Raw genomic sequence first — 15,286 nt, 5'->3', positions numbered from 1 at the left:
GCCACATTTTGCTTATATGCAAAAATATAATTTGCATTGTTGAAAATTGCTTGCTCTTAAATCAATTACTTTAAGTAACGTCATGGCTTTTATTACATTTATTTAATTTCCAATAAAGTATGCAAATGATGTTCAGCAGTAACGACTTAACTTTTGCTCTTTTAATATTAAAATGCAATATTTTAGGATTTATTGGACTTTGATCTTTTCTGCTCTATATCAGTAAATTCTCTTCACATTGAAGATAAAAAGAAATACTGTCTCTCGAAATTTCGTAATTGCAACATCTCCAATGAATTCATATCCGCGCATGTGAAGCATATGCTCGTTACACGCGCAAGAAAATTGATGGTACTAGTATCGACGTAATATTGTGTAACCCATAAATCGATCGTTTATTAAATTAAGCGTCGATTCCTTAGGGAACATGCGCGTGCAATTCTTGTGAAATTGGATCGCGGTAATTACAAGGCTGACCGTTTTGATCAAGCGTCGATAGCTGTCCTCGAAATGGTCCATTGGCTTGTTGCGGAAAAAAGATACAGAGCCACATCAAGAAATACAACTTGTTTCGTTAATGTTCCTGAAACGGCGGATACATGTATCACGCTTATTAAATTTTTTGCTCGACTTCAAGTTCGATTTTGCCAGCATCCCCATTACCTTTATTCTTCATATTTCACCTTACTTCTTGCTTTTATCGTACCTATCGATTCAGCAGAGTATTCCTCGTATATTCCAAGCCTACACTATGCAAAATACAGTTATTATTCCTATAACAGTTTTTAAAATATATGAGAACTTAAATTTCACATAAAAACAGTGGTTACGCCGATGGTAAGATACATTTGTAAATCAACTTCTAATATTTGCAATCATTTTATACTAGACTTTCTCATTTTAATGGTCACTGAATGGTTTAATATATTTAATATTTAGCCAAATATCATATTAAATATGCTGCAAATATTTTAGATGTTCTTCTGATATTCTACAAATGAAAGAAATCTGTTAACTCTTATTTTCGTTTAGCTGCACTGGGATGTGAATGAAACTATATCGTTTTACATAACTCTTTTATTTCTTGCATTATATTAACATAATAATTTTTATGTTTGGTATATGCGATGATAAAACCTTACTTGCACGACCGTAACATAGGAAACAGTCCGCACAATCGTCTACGGAAGTTGTCGAGCTAACAACAAACATGGAGGTTTTGTTAACACTAATCTTACCGTGCCGATCGAGATGGCAGATTTCACATTTCCTTATATTCTAATGATTTAGATTATTCATAGGCAAGTATTCAATAAATTTATCATTTTGGACATATGTTAAAACAAATTCCTAAACGAAGGAATATTTGTTATTTTTTTAAAGTAATTATAAACCAGTCGGTTTTAGCGTTCGGTAGATTTAGTGTTAATGTTCGCTCAAATCAAAAACCGGTGATCGTGTAGACATTAGCACTTTGACGGCCGGGCTACTTTTCACAGGAAATCCTTTAGCATGCCGCCGCCAATCGCTGGAAACACTGTTCTTTATCTGGTAAAGCTACTGGGACACGTATACTTGACGTTTTGAAACTAGTAAAACGATCGGTAAGTCCAATGCCGTTGTATGAGTATTTACAATGAAAGTCGACGTGCGTGCTCCGCGAACACTTGTGAAGGAGTGAAAATGTGCCGACGCAGAACGCTGGTAAGAGGTGCGAACGAAGATCACGCATACATGACACTGGCCGCCAAAGTAAAATAATGCGGAAAACCGCGACAAATAAGGTACATCGAAGGAACGTAAGCGTAACACAGATGTTGCATCTGGTACGAAACGGTTAACGCTTGGTTGACGCGGGTAGGTGTGTCGTTGTGTCGTGCTAATTTCAGGTACCGGATATTGTCCGCGGAAGCCCGACGAAACGTTGACAAGCATCTGCCCAAATACTTGTCGAACAGGATAGAACAGAGAGCTTCCGCCTCGTGTTCGCGATTCCACTCGCGCGGCAACGATGGACATTAACACGTATCACACCTGTCTGCGGTTCTAACCGGCTCTCTAAAAAAACGACCTAATTTAATTACAGAAAATAAAATACAGTTTTGTAACACCTCCTGTTGCAATTCCAAGAGAAAGTAAAGAAAAGAACAGAGCCTGTAACGACGACGGTCTACGGACGTAGACTCTACGTTACAGTAACAGGATTATGCGGCGCTGTCCTTAGGTGTCAAGAACATTTCGATGAGCTTGATCAAGTTCTCGATGCCCTCCAGATAGTTTACATCGAGCGTGTTCCGATCCTCGGTCGGGAAGACGTGCGTGAAATCGATCATGTTGATCCGAACCCAATTCAACTTCTCGTCTGAAGAGCTGTTGAGCTCGGTGAGCAAGGCGTCGTAATCCTTCTTCACCTGGATGATGTCGTCCTCATAATTGTGCCCGTAGGAGTGCGTCCGACAGAGCTTGTCCGCTCTAAAATCGGAACTGCCGGATTCGCTTATGTCCATAGAACTTTCTTTACCCGTAGACTCGCAATCGGTACTCAAACTGATACTCCGTTTGATGTAGTGTACCCTCTCGGTCTTCTGGCTTCTATCTGTTTCGACGATACTCGTCCCGGGCTCGCGACTAGCCTCGGTCCCATCTTTGAACACATTCGTCGCGATCGCGTGATTGCTCCCAATGGAGAACGAATTGTCTACGTGAGCGGCCGATCTATCGATGCTCAGGTTATTTGGGTGTAAGTAATGCCGCAGTTTTTTTGCGTCGTATGCCACCAATAGAGAACTAGAATAAAAGCGGAACAACCGCTGGGTACGAAAGAATAGTAAGATCTTCCACAGGAAAGAGAGAAGCTGCACGATCAATTGACGGCAGGGCGGTCTTTCTGGGCTTATGTTCAGGAACAATTTCAGCGCTGCGCAGGAAAAAAAGGGACTGTTCGATGTACTTGATCAAGACAAATTATGTGTGGTGTTCTGGAGGTTCATTTCCCATGCATGGTACTGTTCAGAATTATTCGGACGACAGAGGCTTTATATTAGCCTCTGATTTGCGGAAGTAAATGCAAATGTCGCTAATAGCAGGAATCACTTTACTCAATGGTATTACTACGATTGATTTTAATGATTATAATTGTACTTTTACGACTAGATATAGTTATTCTTGCATTCCGATTAGCATTGCCGATTTGGACCAAGGTCGTTTTCCCCTAGCTATTAATCCTTTGCACTCGATGCCATTTCAACTGCAAATCTAAAATAACCTTTCTGCTTATAGTATTTCCATTTTGTAAAACAAAATTTATTCTATGCATATGAAACTGAGTCTCGTGACTCATATAACAGTTACACTTTCAACAATTTTTGAAATCTAAGCTTTGGCGATATCTATACAAATAATTTTCAAACGTATTACGAGAACTTTAAAGACCCCGCAGAGTAGTCACTCGAGTGCGAAGGGTTAAGTCACCGATGTTTTTTTTTGTCGGTATGTAAACTTTTCCCTTTTCTATAGCATCGATTTGTATTTGTAGATATCAATAACATGATCTTGACGTGACCTCTAACACCAAAATTCATGGATTAATAAAACATCAGTGACATCCGATACCTTGGGAAGACTGACCTTGCCACTAAAGCATGATTGGTATCATCACAACTGAAATCAGAAAATCATATTTCTCATTTAAAGAGATTTCATAAAATCGTTTATCGCTGCTTGTGTTTTTCATATTCCTCTTAATTATCGATTTTAGTTCAATAATAATACTAGTAAAAGTCTAAGCAAAATAAGAGATCGAGACACCTAATTTGCTACATTTTTATCTCTGTTATATCATGATCGATAATTCAGTGGACCCAGCTTATTATAATTATTAAACGAATAAAGATATATCTATTTGACTTCAGTTTCTTAAGACTTATGTTCGATGTATATTTAGCTGGAAGATTAGGCGTCTGTTAATCAGATAAAACATGAATTACCTGCCGCAAAAGATACGAGAAAAGTACGATAATGTTACAAAACCATGAGTGACTGCTCGAAGGTTAAATTAGAGTGACTTGAAAACCAAGAAAAAGAACTATACTTCCAATGAGGAAAATAAGCAAAGGAATTACTAGTAGTATGCAATGAGGTGGCTAACAAGAAGCATTAGTAAAACTAGAAGGACAAATTTCAAACGTTTTTTTACAGTCGACGATATGGATTCTTTGAAACCATTTAAATAATTGTGAACAGTACTATGCATTCGTACCTTAAATAAACGATGTATCGGCAAGACAATTATGCTTACGTAACTATCGAATTCTTAGAGAAGCATTTTGTATTATGTCTAGATATAAATACCCGAAAAATTCTTCTAAGTTTGGACCCTTTTAAAAATCGTTCCAGATCAATCTGTGCTTATTTCATTGTTATAATTGCATCGATTTCTTATGATTCGGTGGCTATATTGCAAAATGTCAGTTGCGAGTTAAAACGAAAGCCACGTAACATAATTGTACTAAAAATTAATGAAAGGTTTCAAAAATGTTGGCCAATATGTAGTGTGAGCCACTAAAAATGTTTACTTTCACTATTTCTGAAACTGTGGAAATAAATATGTAGAGCTGATGAATAAATTTATTCTTTATGGAGCCGTAGCCTGCATAAAAGAGTTAAAAATGTTTCATGCAAAGTTTCAACCCTCCACCTCGACTCTCCACCATAAGCAGAAGTACAGTTATACAAAAAATTGAAATTAATTTTTCATTATCGATGGCGGTTGTAACACACAAATAGTTTTCTTTTTTATTGAAACACCCTGTATAGAACGGAAAATAAATTTTCATCATTTTATTTATGTTTTCGATATTCTTTGAAATAAAAACCTTCTAGTGTTTCTGCAAACAATAAAATAAAGAAACTGAGAATGCATTTTCTCAACAATAACCTGGTCAGGGTACAAAATTAAAACTGCATGAAACGTTGTTTCTTTGAAAGCAATTAAACGAGAGCTTAACTGGTTTCAAAAACTTCATTTAATCTAAGTCCAATTAGCTCGTCATGTATATGAATTTTCTATTGTGAATTTATGCACTTCATTTTTGTGACCTTTCATTAGCGAATAAAACATTTAAATAAATTTCAGCGGAACTCTATTGACGTGTACATTTTAATGCCAACTAAACTTAGCATGCAATCGTTTCCTCCGAAATTTCGTAAGATAGTACCAACGTCACTTTATATTTTTTTCTTTCTTTTTTAGTGAAATGTGTTCTTTATGTACTGTCTCGAAGAAATTAAAAGTTATAGAACTTAATTAATGTTGTGCGCCACTGTGTCAAACTGATATCCTTCAATGTTCAGTCTACGGGAACTACGTAATTAAGTTATGAATATTTTAAAAAATTGAAACAGAGGAAGATAACGGAACTGGAAGATTTAATCATAAAAATAGCGACTTTAAAAATGGTTATTTTAAATATCACTGTGAATTAAGTTATCAAATACAAATATATCTTTTCCGAATTTTCGCGGATCACAAATATTGCAAAAAAATATAAAGTGACTTCGATATGGCCATGCCAAATTTAAGAGAAAATTTGTTTTCTGTATTATAGATGTTGTTTAAAACGTCGAGGTTCTTACATTTTTTTCGTTTCTCTTAAATATAAAATGTAGAATACGCCCGTAGAGTTTCTGACATCCTTTTAGATTCGACTTCTACACAAATATCACTAAAAATATGAGACAACCTTTGAAAAATCGATTCTATACACATAAATAATAAAAATAATACAAAGTTTCGAACAACTTTTAATATCTAAGTTTTAACCTGCCTCCAATTTTTAAGATATCCTTTCCTTTCTTAGTAACAAAATTTGCTGCTAATGAACACACATCGGAAAGTAGAAATAAATATAAATATAAATAAAAGAACAAGTGTAGATTTCCTTTAGAAAGACAGATACTGGTTAACATTCACTACAAATCATTTTTACAGATATTCCTATTAGTGTATCAATGAAAAAAAAAACTTATAATTTAAAATATAAGGGCTACTACTAAATTGTATGGAGTAAATTTTCCAAAAGTGTTCCATATTGTTAGTGACTGCTTATAAACGACAACACCGTTATACTTAATATCACAATACTCTTTCCTTAATTTTCACTTGTTACGTCTATAAAAGTAACCCTGTAATTAATTTGAATCGAGAACTCTCACGTAATACAACAACCCTGATAGACTGTAACTATAGCTAGTTTATCCATGAAAACAAACTAATGCAATTTCACGGATCAAATCTCATTTCTTGTGCTATTTGTTAGCACGTGACTCTGAGTGCTGACACTGTTGTATTACCTGGGGATCGCTTATATTTCAAATAACATTATTGTATATACGTAGTCTAAATAATAAAACAGTTGAACTGTATAATATACCTTCCACAACACCCTTGGCATCAAGGGTTTTGCCATAGTGTTTGCCAAACTTTTTTAGCTGGCCTGAAGAGAGACAATAGACTTGAAATCCAGTTATGCAAAATCCATAAGTGCGCTTCGACTCGGCATACTTTAATTCTTCCGTGGCCCTTTTTTGCGGTGTGGCCAGTGGATCCCATGTTCGTCTACCTATCTTTATATCCATCACGCATGGTTCGGCCATACCATCGATAATGTCTTTCAACGTAAGGAATGTTACTCCTTGAATGTCACACAAAAACACGATGTTAGAAAATGTTGCGCGTGTAACGGTAACGTTAAACGTTACCAAGAATTATGTAAGCATCTACAATTATAAAATCCATGCAGGAAGTAGCGCGAACAGAAGACATGCTTTGATGAAATCATTGTAGAAATTTGCTACTTCTGGTGCCTTACGTTTGCCAAATATTTGCAATTCTGTCGTGCCGTAGTACTTTGGCACGTAATTCTTCAACTGCATCATTACAGGATCTTCGGATTCCTCTAAGCTCTCATAGAATGCGATCTCCCTTTTACCAAGTAATGGTTTAACGACAGGCTTAAGTACACGGCCATCCGGCCTGCGTAGCATACCTACAACATTTTCAACGATAAACGTTTTATAACATTGGTGCGGATGAAACATAGCGTACCCTTCAAAACCGGAGCAACCTTGACTTCCAACAACGAGAATTTGTAGCAAGGGATATTATCCAACACGTACGCGTCGGTTACAATGAAACTTCTGTTTATTAAATTTTTATATTTTTATATTTATGGAGTAACGAGAATGGGGTGAAAACGACCGTTTTGTGAAAACTAGCGCAAGCAGTAGAATTTATCGAAATGGAACAAGTGCTCGTCCTTTTACAGCAAGAATTATATAATAAAATGGTGTTTTAATGATTTGTAAACATTTTTCGAACTAATATGTCTTGATGCAAATTTTCCGATACGATCTACATATTAATTTCATAAACACGCGTTGTCTCAATCTTATTTACATTATTTATTTCTTCTTAATTTAAATGTAGTATGTACATTTACTTATATAATTTTATTTCTTACAATTAGAAATAATAGAACAAATATTTAAGCGCAGTCGTCAAATTCCATGCAGCTGTAGAGTTTCACGTTGCAGTATTTCAAGAGATGATTGGAAACTTTTCTCAACAACAATGCAAATTCGGATTACGAATTCTTGCGCAATCGCTCTTTGTATATAAACTTATCGATTGGCTGTTGAAATCATACGATTTTGAAATCGTAGAAATTTCACACGCGAGCTGACAGTTGAAGAAATTGCGACCCCCTTCTCCCCGCAATATTGCGTACGGAGCGATAAGTAGATCTGCTCAAACTGTATCGAATAATTTTTTTTATAGCGACCTCTTATCAGCATTGAAATACTCCGGCGCAGCTATTCCAAGTTTAATGTAGTTCGTGTTCCACAAGTCGTTAAACTCTTACTTCGCAGCTTTTGCTTTTTTATGCGTTGCACGTTAAATGATTCTACGCGTGCAAACGAGAATTATTTAGATTAGCAAATAAAAATAGGCGTTAGGTCATTCTTCGTAGCTAATGAATAAATTCCAATGCTGACACGTCGGCTAGTCGGACATCTAGTGTGCTGGCTGTCTCACTCTATCCAAATTAATAACGAAACGTCAACAGTTGGACAGTTTTTCCTCCTCATCAGTCTTTTCTCGCGTTCAACAGTGAAGCAGAAAAATGAAATCGATTCATCACGTCGCATGAATGGATAGCACGCATAGCGTAGCGGAAAGACGATTGAAAAATTCTAATAGAAGGACGGATGAAACTTTATTCATTATACGTTACATTGAATAGTACCAATTTATTTCCATAACACCAAAATTATATTATTATAAATTTATTAGAATATTACCAAATATTAATGTTTAATAGTCTGCCAGAAATCGATGCAGGGTCTATTTCTATACAATTGTCATTAAATTTTTAGATCATTTCCTATAACGTATAAACTAATACTAGGTAGCAGCTTTAAAAATTTTAGTATTTAGTTTATCAATTCTAACAGTATTGAGTATCTCCTACTTACGAATTTTCATATCGCATTTCGTCATATCGGGGAATATCGCATTTGTTGGCGTATCATAATTAATATGTATATCCTGATGAATGCTACGAATAGTTTTACATTCATTTTTAATATTCGAGGATCAAAATTGGGAACAAAGTGTGATATTAGAACACTAATAGAAGGTGAAAAATAAAAAAGATCGCAGATCATTTTTAGACGGTTTAATTACAGAGGTTATTCAAAAATTGTGGTACAGTCAGCAAAAGAACGACTCCTCCTTAAAATTGAACCGAAAGTATAAATTAAAATTTTTTCATACAAGGCTTCATTTTCTAAATAATCGAGATTGAAAATTTGATATGCGTGCATTTAGACACGAATTGGTTCGTTTGTCCGGTCTGTCAAACCCCTTTGTATCTAAACGGACACGTAACTAACAAATATTCAAACTCGATTTTCTCGGAAACGGTGACATATATGAGAAAATTTGATTGTATATTTTCGACTCAATTTTAACTGCGGAATCACACTCTTGGTGGTTAAACCACGATTTTCTGTACACCCTATATACATTGAATAAAGAGATCAAAAGTCGAAGGTCAAGATAATGCAAAATTAGCTAAAACTAGATGCAACGAAGTCCAAAATGCGAGTACAATTTAACTTTATAAAGAAGGTCAATGTAAGATATAAATATTCAGTGGGCAGTACTATCCAAGAATACTTAAAGGAAGGTGTGAAAGACAGCCAGATCCTAATAACTAAATTTTCGTGCAAAATCATATTTAAATAAGATAATGAACAAAGAATTGCAAACTGTCGATGTTTTTCAAAATTTTATATGTAAATAGTCTCTGAATCGTACTTTACATTATATAAGACTATACTGCATAATGATTTTTTTGTGGTAGTAACTAAATTATTTCTTTTTCATTCGATTTTTTACTTTAATTAGAATTCTAAAGCGGCGAAGTTTTCTTCCCTCGTGCATCAATACACAAGGACAAATAAAATCGATTAAACAGGAATAAAAACACGAGACACGCAGCCAGATATATGCATATACAATATATATATACATATATGTCACAATATATATATACAATACATATACACACACGAAATCGAGGTATTATTGAAAATTAAAAGCTACAATTATTTAATCGCAATTAGTACTAGATCCAGCAATGCCGGAACATTGACTAAACACTTATATTATTATTTGTTATTTCTTTATAATTTTTACATCCAAATTTACTGTACTCGTTATACTTCAACCTCAGGACTAAATACATGATTCATTCACCGCGAACAGTTTTTTATTGGATAACAACGTCCTTGTAGAAAACGTAAGGAACTGACTAACTTTGTGGAAATGAATCATTATGAATCCTAATACATCTTTGAACTGATCGTTAAATAGCATTCAATGGCCAAGACAGTCAATTTATTGGACAAGCTGCTCAGAAGTGGTTAAAGAAAGATAAATTCTTGAGACAAGAAATAAAATTGCCACAAAAGGTTATGTTTTCGGAAATCCTAAAATAGAAAAATAGATGTGCAGATATAAAAAGACGTAAGAGATACAATATCAAATTTCCGAATCGATTAGATAAATATTTTCTCCGTAATCTTAGGGCAAACACTATAATATTGACGTCAACAAGAAACACGTTCAAAATCTTGATGCTGGTTGTTTACTGAGTTTCAGACTAAAATGCTAGAAATGCATTGACACGATGAGTAAAAATTTTATTATAAAAATCAGTAAATTCAAAAATTTTTAAGATATTTAAAGAAAATATTTTATTAACTTCTAGAAGCAATATTTGCTTTTAAAATTTAGAATTTATTTACATATACAGTTACCAGACACTTTGGCGTAACAAAAAATATTAAAAATTGTTTGAAAAAATTATAATAACTATTCTCAAATTACTACGAAAATTGTTATTTTAGCTAATAGATACTTTCGCTATCCGAGTTTTAAATAAATACTTCACGTTTGTCTTTGCATTCAATATACAGAAATTGTCTAACAATGATGCTTTATGAATCCATTTTTATTGACTATTTATCAACAATTCCCATCTAACACGTGAACTATTCATATATTCATGTATATAAGCGTTTGAGCGTCACAAAATGATTCTGTAATGCAGTCTCATTCAATCAGAATATTCCAGTTAAATCACGCACAACATCACCGGACTAAGTGGAGTACATTTAAAATAAAAAGCTGGCTTGTTACAAACAAGCTCTTTTATTCGGACATATTTTAAAGAAATTTGCTCTTTCCCCAATACAAATAGAATTACTGAACGTTAATCTGTACAACGATTTTAAATGTTAACCAGCTAATTACATTTTCATTAGATTAAACGTTGCAGGACTGTTTCAAACAATACGTGGTACTAGTTTCTGATCGTCAAAAGCTATAAAAACGAGGGGCAAGGCTCGCATACTCATATCTCCTCTTTCTAAATTATCCATTTTTGTTTACGAGCTGAAGGGCAATTCGGGAAAATTTACTGTATAGACACAGATTATCTAAATGACTGTTTATTTAATCTCCTTGTCATCGGTCGGATATCCAGAGAAAAATGTACATGAAAATTGTTTCACGGTCTTTTTTTCGTTTGGACATAGATGCATTGCGGAGCATAGCCTTTCAAGTGCCGGGCCACAGTCAGAGCCATTTGATAAATCGCGTAACAAGCAATAGCCAGAACATACTGGTTGCGTTCAATAGGTACTGCACATTTCCGGAGTATAAATAGTTCAAACTCGTTCAATTTTCTTATTTGTGGATCGCTATATCTTACGTCATCAAATCAGTCACCAATCAAGACGATCGCGAGAAAACCTATTCTTCATTTGTAAATTAAACATGCATGACTCCTTTTATTGGAGTCTGTTAAACCGAGTTTCCTTTACGCAATCAGAAGTAATATTTCTTACTATATCCTTCTTACAAATGCTACTACATCCATCGATTGTGCCAAGTGCTAAACGAAATCTAACTGAGAAATTTGTTACTTGCTTTTGACTTGATTCTTTCTATCATTCGTACGTATGCAATGATCAGTGCTGTCATGTTCTGTTATTCTCTGATCAAAATACTATTTTGACCAGGACTATTTTATATTTCATTTATCTCGAATACTGAAATTTATTGACATTACTTGATACGAATTTTACGCTATTAATATATTTAATATATTTTAAATACTTTATATCGATCTCTAAGCAACAATGAGTGGTTTGTTTTGCTAAGACTTCCCAACCATTTCGAGAAACATTTCAATGTTCAAGTAGTATGTCTAAACGATTTCAAGCCTAACGATAAAATATAATACATACGAACTTTCAAAAACCATTTTGTACGACGTTTGTGAGAAAGAACATTTCCTGGCGCATAAAGATGAAATTACGGTTTCACCGTTATGTTGTAAGTTATGCAACGCAATTGCTTTGTAATCTTTTTGCACTCGACGATTTAACATTCGGATAACAAACTGTTAAGTAACTCCGTTTGAGTGCATTCAGTTCGATTTCGGATTAGCGACCGTTTCTTACTTCCATTAGTCATAGAATATAGAATCAAGATAAAAGGATGTATTTTATCTATGTGAGAATTTGAATGGGACCTACAATTGTAGACGAAACAATTGTGTCGCTCAAGTATCCGACACAAGATTAATCGAATGAAATTGATAGTTAATAAGAGGGAAAAATTTGTTCCTTATCGTGAAGGAAATACTAGTAAAAGTTTAAATTCAAAAATGAAGTATCAGTCCTTTCTGTACTATTTTTTCGTCTAAAATAATTTTATTACAACAGTTCTTATTTACAATTTTTGTTCACCATGTATCACTCGCAACAAATTTCGTTCGTTTCTGATATTCAAATTGTTGCAGATTAAATTATATATTTAAAATTATAGGAAGCTAAATTAAATATTTGCAATCATTACAGACTAAATTAGACATTTTAAATAATAACCAAAATTTAATTTAGCTGGATGAACTACATATCAAATTGGATATAGCATATCAACTGTCGTTCTTTATCAAAATGTTCCATCGCATCTTCTTCTTAGAAGAAGTTGTATGTAAACTACATTCGAGCTAACAGTCACGTTATCTTCTGAACTTGATACTAGCTATTGGTCGTTAAACTGAAATTACGCCATCGTTAAACTGGAACTCCTCAGAAACTCCCGGTTATAATAGAAGGTATCGAAGGTAAATAACGAAAGAAATAATATGTACATTTGTACCAGAATTTTCCTGACTGATTACTGGATCAGTAGGTATAGCCGAGTTAACGAAACTACTTTCAACTTCTCTTTCTCGAACGTGTTTTGTCAACAGAGTTACTAAGTAGTTATAACTAAAAACAATTTGATTGGTGTTACTAACATCCGGTCAACTAACCATACATCATAAATCTGATTTTCTGAAATCTTTATCAAGCTTACATAAACTATATCTACATGCGATTAATTCCGTGTTAATTTTATAACGGCTAATATTTCAAATAAACGTAAACAATGACGAAGGATAACGTTAACACTGCTTAGTGATTAAAGTACGTAAAGTACATAAGTTAATTTAACAAGTGAAGTTAACCAGATTGTAGAATTGAAATACATCACACTAATTATATGCCTGTTTCAATTGCTACAAATTCAAAAGAGATTAAATTTATGAAAATATAGCGCAAGGGAAATTTATTTTTAAAAATGACCTAAGAATCGCTCCAGCCATATATGACCGGCGTAGCCATCAACGCGCTAATCTTCCTACGGACCCGATATAGAAATACGGGGTAGCCTATAGTCGCTTTCCTGTTTAAAAACTGTGTGACTATTTTATATTGGACATTTTCAAATTCTTGTTTCGGAGATTCAGAAAAACAATTATGACTGTGCGATTTATTTTGCTTAAGTGCTGTATAAACTTTAGGAAAATAAACGAACTTAATTTTGATGGAAATGAGTACATGCAAATCACCGATAATGCTGATGGTAATTAAAACGGTTGCTTACCGATTGTACGTCGTTTGTCATTGGACGGATGTCCGGCTACCTGAGTCTCCAATAGACTGATGGTATCGTGGAATTCAGAATCGGCCGAGGTTTCCGCAAATTCCGTGCTCGGAACCTTGTCGATGTGACATAATGTTTTATCGGACTGCGAGTCTAAAGTCGTCATCGTTATTGCACCGTGCGGCACACAGTAATTAACTTCTGCAATTAAAGAGTTGCACCGTTCGCAAAGATCTTATCTTCGTTGCGAACTCCACCCCCACCTCCGACGATTACACATGGAAGCTTATTCTAATTGTCTTCGGCTGTTTTATTTCCGCCTATAAATACAAATACCAATGGATATAAAAAACTCAGGACATTACAAACATGTAGCGAATATTAGGAATTACGGTGACTGGATACATATAATGAGGGATATTGTTTATGACTATACATGTACATATATTCAAAAGAACCTCTCTCTTTTAGGTACTATAATGCATGTGATCTTTTTGACCCGCTAGCGTTGGTAAAACAGAGTAGAACGTAAAGGAAACTTGAAAAATGTTCATGCAACAATTGCAGCCTCATATTTACTGATCTACATTTAAAGAAATTATAGAAACTCATAAAAATAAAACGTCTTGAATTTCATTTTTATAAAAAAATAATTTAACATCGATTTCTTTTAATATTAATGTACGGATTTACTTTACAACAAAATAGGGTTTGTTAAAAGCAAATACACTAACAACTGTAAAATCATAAATATTTTTAATTAACTCTCGTTGTTACCTTCAGTAGAAAATATGCGAATGTATTGTTCACAAGAATTTTCTATTTCTAACTATTTCGATAAATCTATTCGTAAACACAGTGTTACCTTCAATTGTTCCTTTCCGCTCATACATCCGCATTCTTTAACTTTGTATTAATTGTATCACAGGTTAATTCACATCGCACTGAATAACATAATAGTGTTGTCTTCCGGTGCGCTTTTAGATAATTGAAATGCAAATCAAATTCCGATAGATATTTCGCGCGGATATTTTCAAATGTCGCATTACAATGTTGGTTGATATCGGTAGAGGGCACAATGTGTTTGTGAAAATTGAATGTTCTAAATACGCGCTTTTATCAACAAATTATACTGTTCGTCGGTCTTTTGAAAACGTAATGTTAGCAGAGACGATTACTAATAGAATGAAATTAAATAGTTCTCTACCTGATTGAAGACAGCTACGAAATATCAATTAATAATGCGTTCACTAAGTAGCATGAGGAAACTTCGTTACTGTTTAGGAATCGACTTTCTCAAACTATCGAAAGAATCATAAAATGCAACTCATACGAGGCATACGTACATTTATTGGATATAACAGGAGAATAATTTATTAGCCACTCTTCTTTTACAAATGTTACATCTATGACATTTTACATGCCTATCTATTATTGTAACCTATACGATAACCAGTCCCTTCACAACAACACAATACAATGGCTAAAGATCGCAACACTTTCACGTATATAATTCCGTTGGAAGCCGTCCGTGTATTAGGCGGAACTAAGATTGTGTTCACGACTTTAAACTTCACATAATTCTGAATGATCACACGTCCTTCCACTAGACGTCTTCCTACTTTTCTATACCTGTCTCTTTCGTCACACACCAAAGATTCTTCTAGAATCCACCAGAGGGCGAATGTTGTTTTTATTAAATGAATAATCGTTCCC

The 15,286-nt window shown here is 34.1% G+C and overlaps 1 protein-coding gene across 3 annotated transcripts; it reads right to left on the bottom strand.

Moving 5' to 3' along the window:
• Positions 1–1,069: 1,069 nt before the first annotated feature.
• Positions 1,070–15,246, bottom strand: Ipk2 (Inositol phosphate kinase 2). 3 transcript variants are annotated; one of them, XM_078197330.1, is made up of 5 exons: positions 14,778–15,246; positions 13,571–13,890; positions 6,870–7,046; positions 6,432–6,692; positions 1,070–2,917 (listed from the first exon to the last, which is right to left on the bottom strand). In XM_078197330.1, exons 2-5 carry the CDS (start codon positions 13,734–13,736, stop codon positions 2,205–2,207), a joined length of 1,317 nt encoding a protein of 438 aa, XP_078053456.1. In that variant the 5' UTR covers positions 13,737–13,890; positions 14,778–15,246; the 3' UTR covers positions 1,070–2,204. The 3 variants fall into 3 exon arrangements, with proteins under 3 accessions (XP_078053456.1, XP_078053447.1, XP_078053464.1); XM_078197321.1 differs by having other exon boundaries at positions 14,917–15,246; XM_078197338.1 differs by lacking the exon at positions 14,778–15,246 and adding an exon at positions 14,436–14,760.
• Positions 15,247–15,286: the final 40 nt, after the last annotated feature.

The sequence above is a fragment of the Augochlora pura genome, chromosome 1 (genome assembly GCF_028453695.1).
Source record: "Augochlora pura isolate Apur16 chromosome 1, APUR_v2.2.1, whole genome shotgun sequence".
Taxonomy (NCBI): Eukaryota; Metazoa; Arthropoda; class Insecta; order Hymenoptera; family Halictidae; genus Augochlora; species Augochlora pura.
The sequence above is the reverse complement of the archived record's forward strand: the minus strand, read 5'-3'. Positions and strand labels throughout refer to the sequence as shown.

Excerpts from the sequence above, each read along its gene's own strand:
- Ipk2 (XM_078197330.1), bottom strand. The coding sequence starts at position 13,736 with ATGACGACTTTAGACTCGCAGTCCGATAAAACATTATGTCACATCGAC. Across the intron at positions 6,693-6,869 it reads ATTGCAAATATTTGGCAAAC|GAGTAACATTCCTTACGTTG; the intron begins GTAAGGCACCAG and ends GTGACATTCAAG. Across the intron at positions 2,918-6,431 it reads TGCCAAGGGTGTTGTGGAAG|CGCTGAAATTGTTCCTGAAC; the intron begins GTATATTATACA and ends TTTCCTGCGCAG.